Raw genomic sequence first — 24,713 nt, forward strand, 5'->3', positions numbered from 1 at the left:
TGTATGTGTCTTCTTCATTCAAGTGAGCGAATGATTCACCTTGCATGGTTATGTAAAAACTTAAATCACTTACAAACTAACTTACACATCAATTTCACTTAAAATTGGGTCAGTAGCCAGAGTGTATAAGCAAGCTTGTTGAGCCTGACTGCCATGATGTGAAGTTGTGTTCCATCCATGGTTCAGTCAACACTGGGGAGGTCCTCAGAAACCAAAAGTTTTAAATTCAAACCAATACATGTGTAGTTACCTTGGAAGGTGCAGACATTCAATAGGAATTATCTATGCATAAAAGTATGATGCTGTGAAAAAAACAGCATTAGGTTGCTTCACTCACTCATGTGAATTCTTTACAGTTTTTATCTGTGCCTGAAATGAGTGATTGGTCACAAAGACCCCTAAAAAAAAGTGAGCTACCTCAGAGACTTGTTTCATTAGGTCTTTTGTACGGTGGCCGACAGGGGCAAACGCCCTGCAACTTATGAAAACACATTCATTAATTTGACAACACATGTGCAACATTTAGCAAAACGTGCTGCAAATACACACAACACAACCAAATACATAAACGCGCTGCAAATACAGAAACGAACGATGCAAAATGAAAAGCACAAAAACCCAGAAAACAAATGCAACAGAAAAACTCTGCATCCAGTTTACACAACGGAAGGCAAGGTTATGTCAGAGAGAGCGGATCATTTGTTTTCCAAATTTTTTAATAAGTGTTCTACTTTTCAGTAACATATATGGGCTAACTAGTGTTTACGTTAGCTAGCATGCTCTTGTAGAAGTCAGTATCTAACACGGTAGCTATGTAAACCTGTTGCTCTTTTATAATACTGTTAAAGGCTAGGGCCAAATGTAAAAATGAATATGCACTTTATGGGGTGGTTCCTTGTAGCTGCCTTTTAGGTTGGGTGTTTTTTTTCCCTCTTAATTGACTGAATCCCATTATATCACATCTGTATTTTTGTATAAAGTTAATGTTAAAATAAATAAAATTTAAATGACAAAAAAAACTCTAAATTGCTAGGACAAACTCTTGGCACATAGGATTTATATATATCGTTGAGTATAATCGTCACCAGGAATTTTTGTGAATACGTTTCTGTTATGAGCTGGGCTGGGAACCAACAGTTGTGTTTTCTTAACTTCGCAGTAATTAATTGTTACCCATCCTCTCGAATTGTACAAACATTATTGAGAGCCCTTTTGGCACATTGTTCATGTAATTTGTGATAAATGGGAGGGGGGGGGTGGTTATACTGTCGGAGGTTAATAGACAAAATCAGTGGATTCTTGAGCAAGAACACATTGAAATAAAAGCCAGAACGCAAATTCATTTGAAAAATATTGTAATGGTTGGTTACTGGTACACTTTTGAGCCTTATTTTCTGTTAGGAAAAACAGCTTCAGTGCAGTACCACTGTATTTAACTAGATTTAAAGAATTGAAAACTAAAATAAGTCAACAGATATAGAATATAGTTACAAAAATGGTCAATCTTCCCAAAAAGGCACAGGGGATGTACAGTAGCACTTGCATCCCACTTAGGGAACATTTGCATAACTGAATAAATACATCTGCTGCTCATCAATATCAAACTGTGCCACAGTGGAAGCACGGTCATCATGCAATTACAGCAGAGTGCAACATTGTGAATTAGTGGAAGAACACAGCATATAAATATCTCTTCAGAAAATATAAAGACTAAAACAAGGATAAAAGTTAAGTACCATTAATCAAAACTATGAATTACAATATTTCAAGCATATACAGTATTTATATTTGCAAAAATTATATTCAACAAGCACATTAAACCAAACTATCCTATATGTTGAGTAACATGTGCAATTAATAGCATTTGGGAGAGCAGGTTCTGCACTCACACTATACACATCTATATCAAAAGACACCTGAACTAGTTATTTGCAGAGTGTATATGAATATCATTGGAAACTGGTAATTCTAGCATCCAAGATCGATGCTCCTGTGTAATAGGACAGATGTTGAGTCTGTCCAGTGGTCGTATATTTAAAATGACTAAGGGCTTTGATATTAAATGCTTATACTGTTATTTTAGGACATTAGGATATTACACAGTGCTAGTTCCTCGCCAGTTTTAAATGGACACTGGATGACTGATCCATTTCCCCTGATGTGTCTCAAACCACTCTAGTTCAGCAGGTGGTAAACTTCCCAGGCAGACATTTTTAAGAGTCTCCAAATAAAGTCTTTGCAATGCATTGGAAGTTTAGCTCGCCAGAAAATTCTCCGATTGCACTATAAAAACCTGTTCATCTTAATGCACTAATCTCACCAGCACTATCCTGATTGGAAGCACAGTAACCTCACTGCTTCACTGTTTTCTATTATATTATTCCTCTAAGCAGAGTAGCATTATCTGGAAACAAGAACACATGTTTTTTACAAACGTATTACAAAGTATTGTTAATGGTACAGTATGTTTAACCTTTCCCTATGTACAAAGATCAGGGTTTTCTTTAAACAGCTTGTATGGACTGTAGTTATAGTTGCCAACTAACCTTTATTGTCATTTTATTCTAAAATGTCAAAATTACACACACAAGTGTATTTATGACACTTGCTATCCAGATGATTTATTGCTGATATTTTCCTTGTCTGTCCCTTTGCTTTCAAATATTTATCCATTGAGCTACAGTTAATATGAATGGTTTCTCCTCAGTGCCTTACCAGAAGGCCTCTATAAAAGTTTAATAAAACCCCTTCAAAAAAAGAGAAGAGGAAATACCTACCACAGATTGAAGTCCTCACAGCTCAGCTTTGCCTTCTAAGTATCCCCTGCTTTATGATACTAAAAATATAGGCCATTTTCTCTGCTTTAAAAATAGAGTAAATCTACAAAGTAAGACCCTGAACTTGCACTATTTGTAGCTTACAGTGAAACGCCAACACAGCCATTAAATAAAATATGGGCACTTGGATCACATAGCAGTTTGTGCAAAGAAAAAAAAGGAAGAAAAGAAGCGCCTCATTACATTCAACCAGGCCAGATCTTTGTTTTTACCACATAGTAAAATACTTAGCAGTTAGCAGGGTTATTTTCTGTTCCTCTTTCTGAAACAAAATAATAAATCTAGGTAAAATATTACAATTACTTTTCCTGGAAGGTACAAACAAATTGAGTACTTGAAAATCCACGAAAGACGATTAGAGCCACGTGAAAAAATTATTTGAGCTCCGAGTTTTTTTTTTTTAACTTAAAAAGAAAACTCTTAACTCTAACTTTAAACTCAAAACTTGAATAACATTTTCACATGTGGCCCTAATCCTCTTTAGTAAAAATCTGTGTTCAGTGAAATGCATCATTGCTGCTGCAGTAAAATCGGGCATTTTCTAATTTCAAGCATTACTTCTTGGATTACATTTTTCAAGTCCATTACAGTGGGGAAGTCTTACTGACAAACGAGAATTCAACAAAAGGACAACTAAACTGATGGCATTGCTACACACACTTAGTTCAAGTTTAATTATTACTTTAAAATGTGCATTAAATCACAGGTAAATCTTGGAGAGGAAGCCCTCAACTTGAAAAATAAAATATCCAAAAGTCTTCTTGTGTGGGTACACTCAGCAAAAAAGAGCAGTTTTTTTTAGCTAACTCTTGAGGAAGACCTAAGCTGAAGTAGACACGAAGATACAGCTATTATACAAATACATTGAGTATGATGAGCTTTCACAGTCAGAAGAGACCTCACAGTAACAACTCACTGGCCAATGAGGAGGATGTGCTTTGGTTAATCTGAATTCCTCAACTGTAACAATAACTGGACAATAATGATTCAGTCCTAAAGAAGACACTTCAGTTTAGAAATTACCTCAGAATTCAATGCAGCATCAACGGTGCAAATTCTAGCTTATAAATTATTAAAAATCAGAAGTCCAAAGTTAGTTTTTTCTATTTCTCATTTTCCTTCTTGGTATTTAAGAAAGAGGTAATAGAAAATAAGATGATTAATTGTTACACAAACCTGTACTGAGCTCAGAAAGGTGAGCCCTAAAGCCCTGCGTGTTCAGAGAGAGTCATTAGCAAGAGTCTCTGTAGAGAGCCAAATCTTTGCCCCGTTCAGAAATTTGCTAATGGGGGTCCCTTGAAAACTGCGGCGACATAGGTTTCCCATCGGGGTGAAAGGAAAGGAGGAGGTAAGAAAGTCTGGAAGTGTAGGGGAAGCGGCCTTAAAATACATCCTCCTTTGGTCTGACAAGGGCCTACTTGGGTTGGGGAGTGGTGTGCTGCCACTGGGTCCCTTATACTGCCTGAGTTGGCTCTGCAGTATCTCAATTTCATCGACCAGTTGGGAAAGCTTGTGGTAGGCAGTGATGGGGCCTCCTTTGGGAATGCAGGCTTCAGGAACCCAGCGTAGAAAGTAGAGCTTCCAGAGAGCCACGTGTGAGGGCAAGATCAGGGGAATCAGGAGGCCCTGCTGGTCAGCAGCTCGAGAGAACCAGTCTCTGAAGAAGCGCTCTGACGGGCTTTCGTCTTTCACCGGTGAAAAATCAGACTTCAGCTCCGACACCAGAGAGCCCCGTCGGGTCAATGAATCCTCTCCAATCTTCAGTCCATTGCGCAGAGATGCAGGCGTTCCTCGCAATGTGGAACTGTAGGTTTTCTGCTGAAGGAAGGACACACATGCTTAGTGAGAATTAATTCTAACCGAAGCTCACTCGTTCCAGGTTCTCAATTAGTGCATCTCCACCTGCGTTATCAAATACTCATGACCCTGAAACCTACAACTTGAGAAATGTTTGTGTAATAATTCACCTTCTGTGCGTTTTCAGAAGTTGCTGATGGCACGAAAACAAAACGGTGCCCATAAAATCTCAGCAGCAATAATTAAAATTGCTGACTGGATGGATTAGTCAAGTTAAACATTTACTCCCATCAGAAACTTTGTGCATTTCAGCAAAATTCATACAGTACGAAAATAGTAACACCTACCAGCCTGAGGTAATTGTAAGGAGGTCAGAGGATTGAGATGACCCATTTCGAAAATACCTACACATCATTATAGATCCTAGTCTGATCTTGAAAATGCAAAGGCTATTGTGCGGCAAGCACCTTAAAATTACTTAGAAATCACAGTCACAGAGGAAGCTACACTGTATTTACACTATGATATCGACCTTGCAAAAGAAAAAAGGAAAAGACAACCTCGAATAACAAACTCTAAAAAATACTAAATATTTTTTCTTACTTGAATTCCTGAGAAAAAAGGAAATTAAACTGTGGTAAGAAGTACTTGTGCATTACCCAATACGAAAAGAAAGTACAAGGACAAGAGTGTAATACTTGGTATATTGTTTTGGGTGCAGGCGTGTAACTAGCACTAAAAACAGGCTACATGACCGTAAACAAGAAGGACTGGTAAAGACCAAACGCCTTTCATTCAACATGGCAGAAAAACCATTAAACTAAGGTTAAAAGTCTACCCTGAAATTGGAGTGTTTGTTATATCCAGGGTAGTAAAAGAAGTTAGCATACAACTACTACTACCCCTATAAACTTGTAGAGCTCAGTGTGTTATATACCTTTGTGCGTCTGAAGGTTTTCACTTCTCCATTCTGAACACAGGCCGCTCCTTTGCCTACGTACATGGGGTTGTTAAAGAGGGTTTGGTCTTTGGTGGAGAACTGCTGCGACCAGTCCCAAACAGGAGGGAAATACACAGCCTGCTCTTCTCCTTGAGGGATGGCTTTATTCTTGGCAAAGTCCTGTAGAGTAAACACAAGGTTATTTATACTCTGGATTTCAGATTTTCAGTATGTATAATAATGTTTTCGGTATAATATTATGTACAGACTTGAGATAACAATCAATGTACGTAAACAAAAAACACAACTGCCATAATTTGTTTTTGTCAATTCATTTAGTTACTTTCCAGACCACAGCTAAATGTGTGCTCGTCTGTGTGCATTACGTAGCACTGTTTCCTGTCAGTTATCTGACACACACATAAGGAAATTATAGTTCTTGACATGAGATGATACCACAAAAACATGTTGCTTTTTTACACACCATCACCAGGAATTACGTGTGTTTTTTTATTCTTCTTGGACTACTGACACAGACATGGAATTTTCACATATGAACACATTCTGACTTTTAAGCAAGCACAAATCGTGTTTTTTTTTTGTTGTGTAAAGATTTGCGTTTGTTGTAATTTAAAGCTGTAGTGTGTAACTTTTTGATATTAATAAACGTTAATTTAATAATTTTTAATAATAAACTCATTTGGCAATTGCCAAATAAGTTGCTACAAAGCTCCTCACAACACTCTGTATTTCTCAGTATGGCTATGTTCAGAAGATTGTGTTGTCCGGTGACTTTCCCACGCAGAAACTCAAGTGAAGATAATTACCTCTTCAGAAGAGTCCATCATGTTTTTTGTAATCCTCTGTGTCCTCCTTGGCTACTAGTAACTGCGTGGAGGAGGGTTGGGGGGTGCTGCGCGATCACGTAAGGCGTCATGTGGACGCGCCGACAGTTTTGTTGTCATTACTTAGAATTCTTCATGGAGGCAACAGAAACTACGCACTATAGTTTTAAACAACTACCATATTTGCAAAATGTTGTTCTCATTTAATTGATTTAAACATATATTAAGGATTATGGTGGAATCTTTTGCATTTGGTGCACAGCATGGTTCACTGTGGTATTTCCATGTATAAATTATATTTATTAAACTCAACTAAAATAAATGAATATACAATCGTGTGTATGTTAATCTCACCATCAAGTGCTGAGCTCGCTGTTGGGGAGAATTGAAGAGAAAAGTACTGAAGAGTGGGATCCACATGCTGTCGCTCAGTACTGTCAGATAGGCCTCTGTGAACTCGAATGCTGCTGGGTACTGGTTCATCATTTGCCACACGCAGTCCAGGAACATCAGGAACAGTGGGGACTAGACCGAGAGAACAGAGAAAAACAAACAAGAAGCGCTAGAGTCTTGGCATTTCTATTAGATCTATGAGTGAGTTATTTAAGGTCAGACAAATACCTCCTCTTTTTCATTCTTCTTTAAGTGGTTGCATCTGTCCAAGAAGCGATGGCCAGCCATCACCCACTCCTTCTGCACCAAACTCTGAAAGCCAATGAGGCTGCGATAATGAGGGTCCAACATGAGCTGCACCAAGGAGGACACTACACAGTTCAGGTCTCGGTCTTCCTCCTCTGTACAAGTAGATCAAAAGAGAAACCAAAAGCTTAAAACAAGCTGTTTGCAAGGCAGCACTTCCGAGGACACTCTGATGCCTATAATATGGTAATGATTGGAATTTGACCACAATATTTTAAATGTACTTTGGCTGGTGTGCAACATGTGTTTGAAGTCAAGCATTGGTACAATATCACAAATAATGGAATAAGAAAATCAAAAGTTAAGTTCACCATCATGTACAATGCAGTAAAGAATAAAGAAATACTGTAGCTCTGTGAAACCCTGGCTTGAAACGGCGAGGCTTGCACTCAAAATAACATGGGGACTAATATTACAAAAGAAAGAGTTTTACCTTGAAGAATGACTGAAGCATTCTTTCCATCCAAGTAGTACACTATATCAGCTGAATGTTTCAGGAAAGCCCTTGAGTCACAAACGGAGCATAAATGTTAACCGATTTAAAAAAACATACTATATAACATACCATTTTCTAAGTTACCAGCTTTGTACGGTGTACCAAAGAAAAACATCAGTGTCTTGGCAAGATATAAACTTCATAAGTTTCAAGTCATATTTTGTGCTTGTGCTACTAATGGCCCAGGCAAGCAGACCATTGATTTGAGGCTGAATAATCATGCTGTAACTAATCTCATGAGTGTAAATATATACAAAACAGTATAGAAATATACATACAATTCCATAGATACATTATTGGATGTGTAATGAATGTAATGAGTGTAAATGCATCTTAAATAAGACAATACAAAAATAATTAAAGATGTTTATGCAGGTATGTTTTGTTCTACAAGGGTAACAGAAATGTCGTGAAGGCACTTTATAAACTACACTGTTTATAACAATATAGTTTATAAAGAGCTATCATACAGCTTTAGGTTGTTTACATACCTGACATACTCCAGCCATCGTGAATTTTCAATTGATGAGAGCCACCTCTCTTCTGACTCCTCAAAAGGATCTGCACACAATCAAAACAGTTAAACAGTGGCCGGGTCGGTTCAGTGGTAGAGCAGGCGCACATATACTGAGAGGTTTATGCCTCGACGCAGAGGTCCAGGGTTCAAATCCGACCTGTGACAATTTCCTGCATGTCTTCCCCCTCTCTCTCCCCTTTCTCACCTAGCTGTCCTGTCCAACATTAAAGGCGGAAAAGCCTCCCCCCAAAAAAAAAAAAAAAACAGTTAAACAATTGTACGCCTATAAAAAAACTATACCAAGCATGTCAAGAAATCCTTTCCATTCCACTTAAAATAAATGTGCATTGAGATATATTTTACACAAAAGGTGTGTGGATACTTGCAGAGGTTATCAACCGTTACTATTGAAAGTGGCATTGAGGCTCACCTATGACACAGATCTGCCTGACTTTAACAAAGGCACTCTGGATGTCCTGGATGTTAGGCAGAGACTTGTCTAGATCATACCGGATGACTTCACTGCGCTGTGGGTGGCTTTTTGTGATGGCGGTGAAGACCCTACCACAACACAAGACATCAATGACTGGGTTAAGGAGGTCTTAAAACAGCTGAAGCAACATCTCAGCAATACATCATTTGTATATTCAGAACATTAGCATAACCCACTTTGTTACCAAAAAAACCTGTAAAAAAAAAAATACATGTTTAGAATTGTATCAAATTAAGACAAATCTCAATATTTTATTATTCCTCTGCTGTAGTTGAACATCTGTTGGCTGTTATTGAATTACAGTGTGAAAGTGCGAAAGAGAGTAGAAACAACACATTTAATACATGTTCTGAATCTGAATAAAGTAGAGGAGTTTGGTATACTTTTGATCGATCTTCCTCTGCTGCAATGGATCACTTATGCTGGCCATGCGGACAAGAGCACTTCCATTTGGGTGATTCCAGCACCAGAGCTACAAGGTAGAATGGACATAAATCAGTGCTCTGATCAATCAAACTGGAAGGTACTTGGAACTGACAGATAAGGATTACAAATTACTCCATTGGTGGCCCTTGAATGTGCTAATAAAATTACATTATAGGCCTAATAATAAATAACGGAAAGGAATAAAGGAAGTATTCCTAAGCAAAGCTAGACAACCAGCACACTGTTAAATGGAGACATCAGAAAACTCACCGGGATGCGCTGATCAGCAAAGAATATGGAGTACTGCTTTAGATCCTGATCTGCCAGAGAAACTGGGACCACAATGTACTCTGGAAGACTAAAAAGAAGAGTGAGCGAAAGACTGGTGTTACACAGATATCAAAGACGGGACACCATTAAAATAAAACGAAAAAGAAAACAGAAAAATATATCTAAGAAAAAGTATTTTCATGTTTCCCACAACCTCCAATCTTAGTCAGAAAACGAAGAGCATCCTAATGTAGAAAATAGATTCAGGCTATACAGTATATTGTATCACTTATCTATGCCCATCTTTTTCATATGAATAAGCTAAGTGTGTTGCTTCATGCTGAAATACCATAATATTGTACTAATGGTACTAAAAGCCTTGGTTGATGTACTGTAAATAGCATGTTAGCACTGTATTTGTTTTGCTGTGCCTGTCGCAAATATCAAAGCTGGTGAGTATTCAGGTATTTAGCAGTGAGATTTGTTGTGATTGAGGGGCCCCATGGTGCAGTTTGGTGCAAGCTAGCATTATGCAATTTTAAGTCTGTTCTCAAATTCCACATAAAACACTGTACAAACCTTACTTTAAAACCCACCATGATGTCACCGCTGAACTGAATAGCAGATTGTCCAAAATAGACTTGCATTTACCAAGACATTCAGAGTTTTTTTTCCTTAAGTCACTCATGAAGCATGGAAAAAAGCTTACAGTGTAAATATAGTCTTGCCAAAACATACCAGGTATGAGTAAAGGGTGAAATTTAGAGGGTCTGTAACAACTAAGGCCAAGTGAAGGTGCTACAGACATACTCCGCCTCCGACAACTATCATAAAACAAACAAGAGATGAAAACCTTAGTGAGATGACATATCTCTCGTTGATGGAGCACACCCTCCACTCTGATGCCCCAGTTCTCTTGATCTCCCGATCCCAGTCTGATGGACGGTCAAAAATGGGGGTCCTTAATCCTCCTCGAGGGGCGGAACCATTGACGTGCTCTTCTGGAAATAGATACACTGAGATCATTTCTGGTGCATAACGCGGAGAAATTAAACATGTATAGTCAAATTTGAAATGGATACTTTTTAAATGTGGATTAAGAGGAAAAATAACAGTTTACATATTACATATTTTAGAAGAAATAAAAGAAATATGGCATGCTATACACATACCTTTAGATGCATGGTATCGCCGCCCTTGATACTCAAAGCCAAACAGCAGTTGAAGATCAGCTGGATGGGAATAGTGGGCAATGGCAAGGCAAACCTACAATAGCAGAACATTACTTTTATGGATCATACACAATAGATGTTCAGCTGAATGAAGGAATCAATTAAAAATGATCAAGGCAGATTAGGTTTCATCACAACCATTCAGCTTTCAAACTCCGGTACACTCAGAGTGCTAAAATGAGGTACATTCTTTAACCATACAAACACAAGATATACAACAAATATTTAACAGAAATCCTACTGCTCTGGGTTTATAGGACTGAATCTTCCTGTGGCTCCACTAGAGTCACACAAAGCAGTCCATTCAGTAGTAAAGCTGTGAATAACACGAGGACACGAAACACAGAAAAGGCATAGGCGTGCGTGCGTGTGTGTGTGCGTGCGTGTCTGCTCCCAACTCTGTAATTTCCTATGGCAAAATAAGCTATTATAGGTTGGGTTAATTCCATATGTCACAAAGAAAAAAAGAACTGAGCCTCGTTTTAGGTTCACACTGTAATTACATGCAGGATTGAGGGAGGGCAGACTCATTTCTAGTTTGAGTGCTCTATACATAATAATTCTTCCATATTCTGTTGTAAGCACTAGAATACATAAAAAGTGCATTTTGAAAAAAATTAAATATAGACTTGTAACACTGGTCGTGGTCATGAGACTGCCCAATGCAGTGCCATACTTTAATGCGGTTTAATCCAAATGCATGTGCTTTGGAGCTTCATGTCCTCCAAAACCTACTCACAATTGCTCCCAGATGACATGGGAGATCAGACATGTGACTATGTACATTCACATTCATGTCCATTTCATTGGCACACTGTAGAGATTAGAGATATACAGCTGCCTTACTCTTGTGGGTCATGTAGAGAGGCTGCAGGGAGCCAAGAGCTCCTGAAGACCCTTGTGCACATAATTCACAAATACATGTCCATTTCCAGGCCTTCTACAACTTCAGATACCACAATGATTTTAATGCAACATCTGTGCTTGCGCGAGAGTGCTGAATGTTTGTTACTGTTGGCTGTGTTTTCAGTTGGTTAAGTATAACTATCAAGAAATCACGTTCCCAGGGCAGGTTCTGTCGAAGGAGACAACTTCCAGGTTTGATTTTTGCCTTTAAAAAAGGGCTTTTAAGTCTTTGTAAATTCAGTCAAAGCCCGAGTTGCTGCCAGTTACCATAACAGCTCAACCCACTACACAACTGACAACCTGGCCTTTAAGGCTGCATGACAGTTGGCCACAATTTCCGTTCTTATTAAATTATTTTAGCTGGATTTAAAGTGAAAGCCTCTACATGGTGGGTCACTGTATCTGCATAACAAGGATTTCCTTTAATTTCCATTGTGTGCACTTATCTTCTAAAAACACCACTAGTCATTCTCAAAATATCATGTCTTGATATCAATATACACTGGTATTGAGGAGGTATTTAATTTGTTAGTTGAATGGCTACTATACAGATGTTGCTGATTTACAGGCCCCTCAACTACACTCTAATCTGAAGAATGAAACATCTGTCCATCTAATCTCTCTGTGCAGGAGATGAGTCAGAGTCACGCTGCCAGTTGGTCCTACAATCAGGATCATTCTCAGTTTCCTTGCCTTGAATAAGCATTGTTCTCAATGTGTCTTATTCATTGTTTGGCTAATGACCCCACTGAAAATGCCTTTTAAGTAGTTAGTTGTTCTATTCAGATGGAGGGTGAGAGAGTGGCACATCAAAGTTGGTATGGTATGAATATCCTTGTTGCTGAGGAAGTGGTCATAGCACTGAAACTGAGTGTGTATGTAGCGAGTTTACTCAGTCAGCAAAGGAAAAGTTGGTCAGCAACAAGTAACAGTGAAATGGACAAGGGGAACTGAGAAAAAGGGAATACATGGTTAATACTAACCAATTAGTCATTGAGAGGTTACAGTCAGGTTCTTTTTGGCATTTCATATATTTGACCAGTTCCATTTAGTCAGCTCAAGACCCACCTAGACCTAAAGTCGATAAGAGTCTGACAAGGATTATTCTGATACTTTAAAGCATCTCTAAAAAGACCAGCGTAACATTACTGGATTTTATATAAAACTCATTTCAGTACCACTCACCTTTTTGGCACTCTCAGGCCCAGCCTCATCAAAGCAGAACCTAATGATGCGCAAGTCTTTGCAATAGAGGATGAGCTCTGTCGGGTTGAACTTCAGCTTCTGGTTTGACCCCAATACTTTCTTCTTCCCCTTTGTATCATTTGCTGAGAGGAACAAACAAAAATATGACTAGAACTTCCTCTAATGCAGATGCAATGCTAAGCTTGGCTTTGCCGACAAGCTAGCATGACATGGTTGGTACCAATGGATGTCTTGGGATGTAATCTTTATATATTATCAAGATATTCAGTCTAGCTTTAAAATGGAGCTACAGCCTGTTAAAGACAGTAACGTTGGCCAAGATTACCGGCGGTCCCGCAGGTCTTTTAGGGTTAAAAGATCGATCTCTGTATTTTATAAATCATTATCGGATCATTTAAATGAAGATCAATTTGAATTGGAAAATCAATTTTTGGCCCTAATTATTAGGATTTATTAGTATTAATAATAATAATAATAATAATAATAATAATAATAATAATAATAATGAGAATGTTGTCTTCAGTAACCCAGACAGGTCAAAAACAAGCTGGTTAAAACAAAGCCTCATGCTTCATCACTGTAACACAACAAACCTTGCTCTGGGCAGTTGGCCATGCAGGGTCAGCAATCGACAGCAACGAGATATATAAACACGGCTAATCCCGGCCAGGATGCACTGCCACTAAACACTGCCTTAGCTGTTCCATCACTTGTTATCAGATTGCTGACCAGGAAAGACCATGAAACGAGACCAGTCAACCAAGTTGTCAAAGATTAATTAGGTGGCCCGTCTAACTTTAATTCTAATTGTAGCTCACTTTTGTAAAATGACGGTAGGAAGGATGCTAAATGTTTGTTCTGAAACAGGCGATTGAGTAAGAGACTAAGCAAAATGCTAACATTAGCTTGCTTATATTTATGTTGAGGTATTCTGGCTACTGATTAGAAGAAATGATAGATTTGGAAATATTTGGAAAACATTTGGGCTCTGGTAACAAGAAATCCACATGGAAATCAGTAGGTGAATGTCGGACATGACAATAGCAATACTGCAGAAAACAAAGTTAAGGTTTTGCAACACCAGATGTACCTGTTACTACTTGCTCCAGACAGGTGAGGGGGATGTCGTGTTCTCCAAGCAGGAGGTGGGACAACTGGGACTTCTGTGGTAAAGCCAAACAACAAAAAGAATGTGTGACATTCTGTAGACATTATTTTACACCCATAACTCACTGAAATATTATCTAAAATACTGGTGGGTAGACCGAGTTTATCCGCTCAGACTGAATAATGATCAAGTCCTGTTTATTATGGCAACACATTCCGCATAGCTGGAAATGACGTCTGTTCTTTTACTTCTTGTGAGATATCACCAACAATGTACTGCAGGAAAGTACACACGTTTTCCTTCCTCCTTGCCAGCTGCACTGCACATACAAACACGGCTATGGCAATACAAGTATTGAAGCTATGCAGCAGTATGCTGGTGCCACCAAAAGATTTCCCAAATATAAAGTGTAAAACTGTATCCATAGGAGGTCATTCTTAGTTTGAAGCCTGATAAAACAGACACTTTAAAGAACTGCATGAGGAAGTTACAAAACATTGGTTTTATAAGTGGTTTTATAAGGTTTTAAAGTCAGACTACACAAATACCTGTTTAGAAGAGGCATCTTGAGGGATGAAGGAGACCTTAAAGTTGGTGCATATCAACTTCCCCCAAAGGTCATCCTGGCTGCTTTCAGCGCTGATGCATTTCCTCACAAAGTTCACCTCATTAACTACTATCTCCCCTGGTGACAAACAAATGAGAGAAAAAGATGCGAGTGTAAAACCTACACTACAGTCTACCACTACAGTTCAAAGAAGAATATATAAAGTGAAAATTACAAAGTAAATAAGATTCACTGGCTTAGCTTTGAGTTTCTGAACATACCAGTAATTGACATTTTCCATGAATTTAGAGTCAACCGGTTACCAGGCTTACAAGTTACAAGCTAGAAATATTACCTCTAATTTTCAAACATATTGCTTTGCAATAAAACCAACTGAACATCCAGGTTTTGTTTGCCGTTATAACAGTGACCACAAAGCTCTCTTAGGTTTTTAACATTGCTTTCTTACAGTAATTGTCCTCCAACCACCTCTTTCTACCCTCACCTTTTCTGTTGTTCCTTCATACATTCTCCAATGCTTTTCCATTAGAATAGCATGGTTGTTAAAGGCTATTTTTCAAAAATAAAAGCTAAATTATTTTTAAAAGCTAAAGCTACTATACCCAAAGTTTCTGTTGGGCAGAAAAAGCCAAAATGCCCTGCACAAAGTCCTACATGCAAGCCTTAGGTTAACAAGGCATATTTTTATATCTTTTATGAGTAACATGACCCTTATCTCTTAACATGACCAGAAATCATTAATGTTGCTATAAAAAGTTGCCCCAGGGATATTCAAAAGATAACAGCTGGGGCAGCAGTGGAGTCATACAGACGCATTCAGATCAAAGGACTGCCTCAGAGCAGCATGTAGCAAATGCACACTATGTTAAAAACAAGAAGGCTGAAACCAACATGAAACCTGTTTTTATGTCCCGCACCAAAATCAAGATGGGAAAACAGCGACAACCCCTAAGTGTTAAATGCTGCTTGTGAATGGATGGAAAGTTTGTTTTACCAGCCCTTTAACAGGTACTGAATTAAAATTCTCATGTCAACCTCAAACTTGGCCAAAGTACAGCAGGTTTGCAAATGTAGATGCTTTTTTTTTTAAGAGTACTTTAAAAGGACCTTAAAAAAATCTTGATAATTGACAAACAAGTAATGAGACTTCTCTCTCTTTTAGACTGTTTTTACTCCAAATAACACAATACAAAAGGGTGTGTTGAGCCACTCCCATGAGGCTCCCAAATCAACTGCTCAGACCTGAACCAGAAAAAAAAACATTGAAATGAAGGCTTTCCTGCTGCTCCAGTTTTTTAACTCACTACACCTAAGACTTTGGTGCCATAATGGGGAAATATGCATTGATTGGCACAGCTTGAGAGAATTAGGAACTCCATACTTAATTTATAATTTTAAGAGTTATAAAGCAATTGTTTCTTGTAAAAAAAAAAAAAGGTAACTTTCCACAACTGAGAGGTGGAAACAATGTAAAGATATAGTGGAGTAAGGGCATCCTGAGCCGGTAATTAAGTCACACTTCCTCAGTGTGTGGTGTAAATTCAAGCTTCTCTGTTCTTTTTATTGATAGCCAGTCCGGCCACGGATGTGCTGTTTGTGCATATGTCGAACATGAAAAAAATATGTCACGTATTTGGGAACAGTCTGCGAATGCCGTGTGGGGAAACTATTTATTTTTTAGTATTTCAAGTACAGCCACTTTTAACGCTATAGTGCGTAGTTTCTGCCGCCCCCATGAGGAATTCTAAGTAATGACAAAACTATCGGCGCGTCCACATGATACAAGCCTTATGCGCATTGGCTCCCCCTCACCCTCCACGCAGTTGCTAGTAGCCAAGGAGGATACGGATGATTAAAAAAACATGGACTCTTCAGAAGAGGTAATTATCTTCACTTCACACCACACTTGTGTGGAGCTGATAGTCTTAATTAGCTTTGTAACAACTCATTTGACAATGGCTTGAATGTAACAGACGTTTATTAATATCAAAAAGTTACGCACTAAAGCTTTAATATATTTATACTAGGTAAGAGAGATGTCTAAGATATCTAAAAGTGATAATGACAGAAACTGAACAAGCATCTGATTTTGTATCAAGCAATAAGTAAAAAAAATGTTTGTGATTACAACTATTCTCAGGATAATGCAGAAGATAGATTTACCTTGAATTAACTTGGGCTCCAACTTCTTAATAGGCGGTTCAATAGTTTTCTTCACATCAGTCTAGAGAAAAAGCAGAAGTCACATCAGAGTTAGTTAAACACTAGTCTCGCATTGCCAGACCTTCCTCCACAGGGCTGGAAGGTCTGGCTAGTCCACACAACATTCTGGGATAAGAGAAAAACGTGCTCTGGTTTATTGGCATTTCTTTTAAACCAATCACAATCGTCTTGAGCGGTGCTAAGAGCCGGACGGAGCAATGGTGCCTCTGCAAAATAGCCAACTTGCTTTGGTGGAACATGTGTACGTTCAAAAGTTGTTTTAGTCGTTCAACAGAAAATGTTGATTGGACAGATAGTCTAGCTAGCTGTCTGGATTTACCCTGCAGAGATCTGAGGAGCAGTCAACCATAGTCCTCATAAATCGACCGGAGTTTAGAATGCCAACACAAAGAAAGTGGAAGTTAACGGACATCCGGCTGAAAATGAGGGACATCCGGCGGATTATGAATAATGGCAAAAATGTGTCATTACAAGGTGGAGGTGCTAGAAAATTACCACTCATTTGTATTGCGTTGTAAACACAGCATGAAATAATAATTGCCTTTAAAGCTACAGTGCGTAGTTTCAGTCGCCCCCATGAAGAATTCTAAGTAATGACAACAAAACTGTCGGCGTGTCCACATGATCGGCGCATCCCCTCCTCCACGCAGTTACTAGTAGCCAAGGAGGACACGGAGGATTAAAAAAACATGATGGACTGTACAGAAGAGGTACAGTGGGGCAAAAAAGTATTTAGTCAGCCACCAATTGTGCAAGTTCTCTCACTTAAAAAGATGAGAGGCCTGTAATTTTCATCATAGGTACACTTCAACTATGAGAGACAAAATGAGAAAAAAAATAATAAAAAAAAAAAATCTAGAAAATCACATTGTAGGATTTTTAATGAATTTATTTTCAAATTATGGTGGAAAATAAGTATTTGGTCAATAACAAATCAATAATCATCTCAATACTTTGTTATATACCCTTTGTGGGCAATGACAGAGGTCAAACGTTTTCTGTAAGTCTTCACAAGGTTTTCACACACTGTTGCAGGTATTTTGGCCCATTCCTCCATGCAGATCTCCTCTAGAGCAGTGATGTTTTGGGGCTGTCGCTGGGCAACACGGACTTTCAACTCCCTCCAAAGAATTTCTAAGGGGTTGAGATCTGGAGACTGGCTAGGCCACTCCAGGACCTTGAAATGCTTCTTACGAAGCCACTCCTTCGTTGCCCGGGCGGTGTGTTTGGGATCATTGTCATGCTGAAAGACCCAGCCACGTTTCATCTTCAATGCCCTTGCTGATGGAAGGAGGTTTTCACTCAAAATCTCACGATACATGGCCCCATTCATTCTTTCCTTTACACGGATCAGTCGTCCTGGTCCCTTTGCAGAAAAACAGCCCCAAAGCATGATGTTTCCACCCCCATGCTTCACAGTAGGTATGGTGTTCTTTGGATGCAACTCAGCATTCTTTCCCCTCCAAACACGACGGGTTGAGTTTTTACAAAAAAGTTCTATTTTGGTTTCATCTGACCATATGACATTCTCCCAATCCTCTTCTGGATCATCCAAATGCTCTCTAGCAAACTCCAGACAGGCCTGGACATGTACTGGCTTAAGCAGGGGGACACGTCTGGCACTGCAGGATTTGAGTCCCTGGCGGCGTAGTGTGTTACTGATGGTAGCCTTTGTTACTTTGGTCCTAGCTCTCTGCAGGTCATTCACTAGGTCCCCCCCGTGTGGTTCTGGGATTTTTGCTCACCGTTCTTGTGATCATTTTGACCCCACGGGGTGAGATCTTGCGTGGAGCCCCGGATCGAGGGAGATTATTAGTGGTCTTGTATGTCTTCCATTTTCTTATAATTGCTCCCACAGTTGATTTCTTCACACCAAGCTGCTTACCTATTGCAGATTCAGTCTTCCCAGCCTGGTGCAGGTCTACAATTTTGTTTCTGGTGTCCTCTGACAGCGCTTTGGTCTTGGCCATAGTGGAGTTTGGAGTGTGACTGTTTGAGGTTGTGGACAGGTGTCTTTTATACTGATAATAAGTTCAAACAGGTGCCATTAATACAGGTAACGAGTGGAGGACAGAGGAGCCTCTTAAAGAAGAAGTTACAGGTCTGTGAGAGCCAGAAATCTTGCTTGTTTGTTGGTGACCAAATACTTATTTTCCTGAGGAATTTGTAAATAAATTCATTAAAAATCCTACAATGTGATTTTCTAGATTTTCTTTTTCTCATTTTGTCTCTCATAGTTGAAGTGTTCCTTTGACGAAAATTACAGGCCTCTCTCATCTTTTTAAGTGGGAGAACTTGCACAATTGGTGGCTGACTAAATACTTTTTTGCCCCACCGTAGTTATCTTCACTCAAGTTTCTGCTTGGGAAAGTCACCAGACGACACAATCTTCTGAACATAGCCATACTAAGAAATACAGAGAGAGTTGTGTGGCGCTGATAGTCTTAATTAGCTTTGTAGCAACTCATTTGGCAATGGCTTGAATGTAACGGACGTTCATTAATATCAAAAAGTTATGCACTAAAGCAGTAAGTGTAGAACTTAGATAGAACGTAGATATTTATTTATTTATTTTTAAAAAGAAGAGACTTGTAATAGGGCTTGCAAATTCCAAACACGCCTAAGATTCATGGTCGCCATAGACCATGTTGAACATCCTGAGAGCTGTTATGATTTGTTTTGTTGAATTCATGTTACATAAACAGTTACAACATTAACAGTAAGCAACTGGTGCAATCTGTTTATAGAACTAGAAGAACCAAAGATACACAGTAGTCAACTATCAATCAATTTAATTTGAAACATTAAATCGCACAGAGAGAAAAGGCTGTTACCCGGGTGGTTTGGATCTTCCTTTTTAGCCTTTTTCTTGCAATGCAATGGTGTAAATATCCTTTAGGCAGGGTAGGGCACCGCCTATTGTGTGTTCAGCCAAACGAATGGCCCTATGCAGGGCCTTGCGGTCCTGTTCGGTGCAATTTCTGTAGTAGGCAGTGATGTTCCCCATCAGGACACTCAATGATGCAGGAGTATAAAATTGCTCAGTATTTGAGGGGATACAGGGGCTACACCTCAGGCGTCTGAGGTGAAACCGTCTCTGCCTTGCCTTTCTCACCACTGAGTCAGTATGCAGCACCCAGGTCAGACCCTCGGTGATGTACTTTAAACTGTCCACCCTCTCCACGAAGACCTTTTGATATTAAGGGGGGCATAGTTCCTTCCCTACTTCTTACCAAAGTCCATTATCACCTCTTTGGTCTTGCTGACATTCATGAGTACTAGGTTGTCCTGAAACCAGCGGGTCAGGCCCTCTACTCCTTTCAAGTAGGCCTGTTCATTGGTTTCTGTGATCAGGACACAGCTGTGTGATCAGCAAACTTGATGATGGTATGTAATGATAATAATAATAATAATAATAATAATAATAATAATAATAATAATAATAATGACTATAAATCCTCAAATACTGTGCACACTGACAGATACAGTGACAGCCTATAAGTGTTTGGATATTCATGTATTTTTTCACTGCTCGCTCTACTCCAGTACACGTATTTCCAATAAATGAATGACTAGGAGGTTAAAGTGCTGACTTTCAGCTATAAGAGTGTATGGGGTGGAAGAGTAGAGCATCATAACGTTTTTTACACTTTGGGTTATGTGTAAAAGGGGGACAGTTTTGAATCTCATCTCATTAGTGGGTGTAAACATTTTTTTAATTAAAACTAAAAGTTAGCACTTAAACTGCAAAGGTATTGCTTTATTTAAAATCCAATGTGCTCGAGTACACAGCTAAAACAAACCCAAATACTAGGACTGCATTGTTCATGAACAAACATATTGAAATTTGATATGAAAGTGTTTTGTTAAATTCATGTTACATAAACAGTTACAACATTAACAGTAAGCAACTGGTGCAATCTGTTTATAGAACTAGAAGAACCAAAGATACACAGTAGTCAACTATCAATCAATTTAATTTGACACATTAAATCGCACAGAGAGAAAAGGCTGTTACCCGGGTGGTTTGGATCTTCCTTTTTAGCCTTTTTCTTGCAATGCAATGGTGTAAATATCCTTTAGGCAGGGTAGGGCACCGCCTATTGTGTGTTCAGCCAAACGAATGGCCCTATGCAGGGCCTTGCGGTCCTGTTCGGTGCAATTTCTGTAGTAGGCAGTGATGTTCCCCATCAGGACACTCAATGATGCAGGAGTATAAAATTGCTCAGTATTTGAGGGGATACAGGGGCTACACCTCAGGCGTCTGAGGTGAAACCGTCTCTGCCTTGCCTTTCTCACCACTGAGTCAGTATGCAGCGCCCAGGTCAGACCCTCGGTGATGTACTTTAAACTGTCCACCCTCTCCACGAAGACCTTTTGATATTAAGGGGGGCATAGTTCCTTCCCTACTTCTTACCAAAGTCCATTATCACCTCTTTGGTCTTGCTGACATTCATGAGTACTAGGTTGTCCTGAAACCAGCGGGTCAGGCCCTCTACTCCTTTCAAGTAGGCCTGTTCATTGGTTTCTGTGATCAGGACACAGCTGTGTGATCAGCAAACTTGATGATGGTATGTAATGATAATAATAATAATAATAATAATAATAATGCTATAAATCCTCAAATACTGTGCACACTGACAGATACAGTGACAGCCTATAAGTGTTTGGATATTCATGTATTTTTCACTGCTCGCTCTACTCCAGTACACGTATTTCCAATAAATGAATGACTAGGAGGTTAAAGTGCTGACTTTCAGCTATAAGAGTGTATGGGGTGGAAGAGTAGAGCATCATAACGTTTTTTACACTTTGGGTTATGTGTAAAAGGGGGACAGTTTTGAATCTCATCTCATTAGTGGGTGTAAACATTTTTTAATTAAAACTAAAAGTTAGCACTTAAACTGCAAAGGTATTGCTTTATTTAAAATCCAATGTGCTCGAGTACACAGCTAAAACAAACCCAAATACTAGGACTGCATTGTTCATGAACAAACATATTGAAATTTGATATGAAAGTATTTTGTTAAATAAGCTAAGTGCTGGAACTTCCCAACATAAAATGTAAAGGCCATTCATGAAAACTGAATCTCCATTTAGTGCAGCATTAATATTCTTTTTTGAAATTTTGATGTGGTTATTACCAAGACCAGAGCATGCCTATAACTATATAATAATGTTAAACTCGAATACATTAATTGACGCATTATTGTTTTTAAATAAAATGGCAATGGAATTTTTTTTTTTTTTTTTTTTCTTAATACAAAACACTTCCCAACACTAGTCTTGACTTTGCCAGTACAAACACTAGTTTTGTTTGGGTTGTTGCACCAGCGTCTTTAGGCAAACGCTTTGACTTGCTGTCTCGATAAGACAGAGCTAGCCTACCTATTCTCCTATTCAAAACGATATAAGAATCCCCATACAAGTTTCACTTCTCCAAATGAACCCTTGATTTGGTTATTCTAACCAGCAACATGTCCCTTGACTCTAACTTTGAACTCTTTTTAGTCTTTAACTCTTCTTTTAATCTTGCCCACAGTTCAAATATCAACTGTCTTTCCTCAACACCAGTCACGAGACAACTTCAGCCTAAATTAATTCAAATTATTGGACACTGTATCGTATCGTGACCATCCACCGTGAAAAGTTACATTTGCTGTTATCAGTCACAATAAAATAACGTTACATACCTGTACAGGAGGAAGATAACACTTGAAGGTTGGTTTCATGGGTTTGACAGAAAACATTGTTTATGTTCTCCCTTTCAGGGCCCTTGGCTGTTGCCAGTGGGGGGGGAAAAAAACAACCCTAAAGGAGCCGTCAATAAAGTTTAGGTCAGCCCTTAGCTGAGTATATCCGACACGTCCGTGTGTAACGTTAAAATATTCATCGAGGCAGCCTGCGAGCGACGGTACTCCTCCACTTCGTTAAACAGTCAAGTAGCAGATTACGCTAGCTGGATAAAAAAGTTGACAGAAGTTAACGTTGAGATATCGGCGTTAGCTTGGTTAGCTAGCTAGCATAAAGTACTACATTAAGTTTATAAATGCCGTTTCCACGCAAAGATAAAACAATGAAAAATAATGTAGAGGCGCCCGCTGTGTGTCTACATTTTCTTTCCACCTGTTACTGTATTAGTTACCCTCAGTGACTTCCTGAATGTCTAACTAATTCAGCCAAACGCAGAACCTAATGCTGTAAAGGACTTAACGGCCATGTTTATAAAGAGCCGAGGTCTAGCCCTACTTCCGGGCTCCGCTGTTGAGCTATATTTTTGTACCGAGAAATTCTTTTATCAAACTTTCTGAAAAGCTGAAACAGGACACTGGGGTATTCTGCACATGTTCTTAGACACATTGATATATACTACTATACGGTATCAATATTATTAGCCTTGTCATTTAAAATATAAAATGACGATTATTTTGTTAACATTCATCAAGTACGCCACCCATGGACTACAACTCCCATGAGACATCGACAGATTTAGAGGCTTACGGGCGTGACAGTCGGTCAGTCTTACGTTTTTTTTACGGTAACTTTATTTCACAAAAAATACAAACTTGCTGGAAAAACAAAATCGCATTCATAAAACTATGATTATGTATTTCATTATTTGACAGATTATCCAGATAAAACTACCATTTTATATAAGTCAAACACAATACGTACAACAAACGGTACCCTAAACCAACTATTACAACAGAGCAATAGCAAGGGAAGGGCCCCAACGTGGGCACATGAAGAAAAGTAAAAATAATAAATAAACATTAGGCCTATATAACGACAAGATATATGTGGGAGCATATCTATCTATCTATCTATCTATCTATCTATCTATCTATCTATCTATCTATCTATCTATCTATCTAACAACATTTGTAAGCTAATCAAACCCAAAAAGAAAAAACAACCCAACACAAATTTTAAAACAAGGTGACAAAAACAAAACAAAAAGTGTTAACTTTGCTGATATTTCAGACAAAAATATCACCTCATCATTTACGACAGGATGTTTTAGTTTATACAAAAGAAATACATTTAATTTACTAGATTATATGCACTAGATGGCACTATTGGCTCATTAGAGCTATTGGGCTGTGTACTGAATAAGGTATGGCACTAGCTATTGGAAAACTGTATTATTCCATTATATTCAGTCAGTAACATGTTCGTTCTCACACAAGGTAAATTATCAAGGTACAACGCATGAGCTTAGACCTTAAACATAATGTATTTATATATGCCTACCACAGGAAACTAAGTTTAATTAACTTTCCTGCATATCATTTTTTCACACACTCAGAAAGTAGTCTCAGGAGACAGATACAGTCTACTAGTCTCGTCTTCTCAGGATCAATGGCAGGCAACTTGATGGTCTGGCAGAGGAGAAAGTGGCTGGCATGTATACTGGGGCTTGGTAAGGTAATAAGAAACGTGTGCAGGCAGAGACAGGCGATGGACAGAGCAGGGTGCTTGGTGGACACATGGGTAATGGAATAGGCCTTTTTCACAGAATACATTTTGACTGCTACCCCCGCGACCCGACCCCAGATAAGCGGATGAAGATGGATGGATGGACATTTTGACTTATCACAGAAGGAAACGCTCAGGTGTAAATGATGAAATGATGATGGCTGAATAGATTTCAGGTTCCTGGTATCATGCATGCTTGCTCAGTGTCACTCGCACTGGAACACTTGAATAGAACAGAGCCAGTGATAGTGTTATGAGTATGAGACTGGGCTGTATGACAAGTCAAAAATGTCTGCTGTGAGAAAGGCCTATGACAGAATATGAGGGTTAATATTGCACACAAACAACAGACTAACCTGAAAAATTATTTTGATTGTCAGTGCTATCTCACACACACTGCTTATGCCATACTCAAGCCAACTTTTATCAATTAAAATCTATTGCTGCTGATGCATATCAAACTCAATCTGAAATGTATTTAAAACAAAAATCAATGTCAAAAATATGTTTACATCTTTAATGAAATCATTTGTAATTCAGTGAAAATTCTGAAAAGTGTGTGGATGCCTACAAAGACTTACAAAACAATATAGATTTGTCATAATTCTCTTAGTAAATACCCTGCTGGCAACAATGTTCTGGCCAATATTTAAAGTTTTTCATATTTTCTG

At 38.7% G+C, this 24,713-nt stretch overlaps 1 protein-coding gene across 4 annotated transcripts; it reads right to left on the reverse strand.

Moving 5' to 3' along the window:
* Positions 1 to 1,338: 1,338 nt before the first annotated feature.
* On the reverse strand, positions 1,339 to 22,823 carry mtmr10 (myotubularin related protein 10). 4 transcript variants are annotated; one of them, XM_078248975.1, is made up of 16 exons: positions 22,257 to 22,823; positions 16,504 to 16,564; positions 14,321 to 14,457; positions 13,755 to 13,827; positions 12,644 to 12,786; positions 10,493 to 10,586; positions 10,174 to 10,318; positions 9,321 to 9,408; positions 9,008 to 9,096; positions 8,562 to 8,692; positions 8,106 to 8,175; positions 7,552 to 7,622; positions 7,041 to 7,213; positions 6,774 to 6,944; positions 5,572 to 5,754; positions 1,339 to 4,652 (listed from the first exon to the last, which is right to left on the reverse strand). In XM_078248975.1, the coding sequence occupies exons 1-16, from the start codon at positions 22,311 to 22,313 to the stop codon at positions 4,056 to 4,058; spliced, it is 2,283 nt and encodes a 760-aa protein (XP_078105101.1). In that variant the 5' UTR covers positions 22,314 to 22,823; the 3' UTR covers positions 1,339 to 4,055. The 4 variants fall into 4 exon arrangements, with proteins under 4 accessions (XP_078105101.1, XP_078105092.1, XP_078105082.1 ...); XM_078248966.1 differs by having other exon boundaries at positions 1,339 to 4,655; XM_078248956.1 differs by having other exon boundaries at positions 10,174 to 10,321; positions 22,257 to 22,822.
* Positions 22,824 to 24,713: the final 1,890 nt, after the last annotated feature.

Source organism: Sander vitreus, chromosome 1, assembly GCF_031162955.1.
Source record: "Sander vitreus isolate 19-12246 chromosome 1, sanVit1, whole genome shotgun sequence".
Taxonomy (NCBI): Eukaryota; Metazoa; Chordata; class Actinopteri; order Perciformes; family Percidae; genus Sander; species Sander vitreus.

Excerpts from the sequence above, each read along its gene's own strand:
- mtmr10 (XM_078248948.1), bottom strand. The coding sequence starts at position 22,313 with ATGTTTTCTGTCAAACCCATGAAACCAACCTTCAAGTGTTATCTTCCT. Across the intron at positions 10,322-10,492 it reads GCGATACCATGCATCTAAAG|AAGAGCACGTCAATGGTTCC; the intron begins GTATGTGTATAG and ends ATCTATTTCCAG. Across the intron at positions 6,945-7,040 it reads AGAAGAATGAAAAAGAGGAG|TCCCCACTGTTCCTGATGTT; the intron begins GTATTTGTCTGA and ends CTCTCGGTCTAG.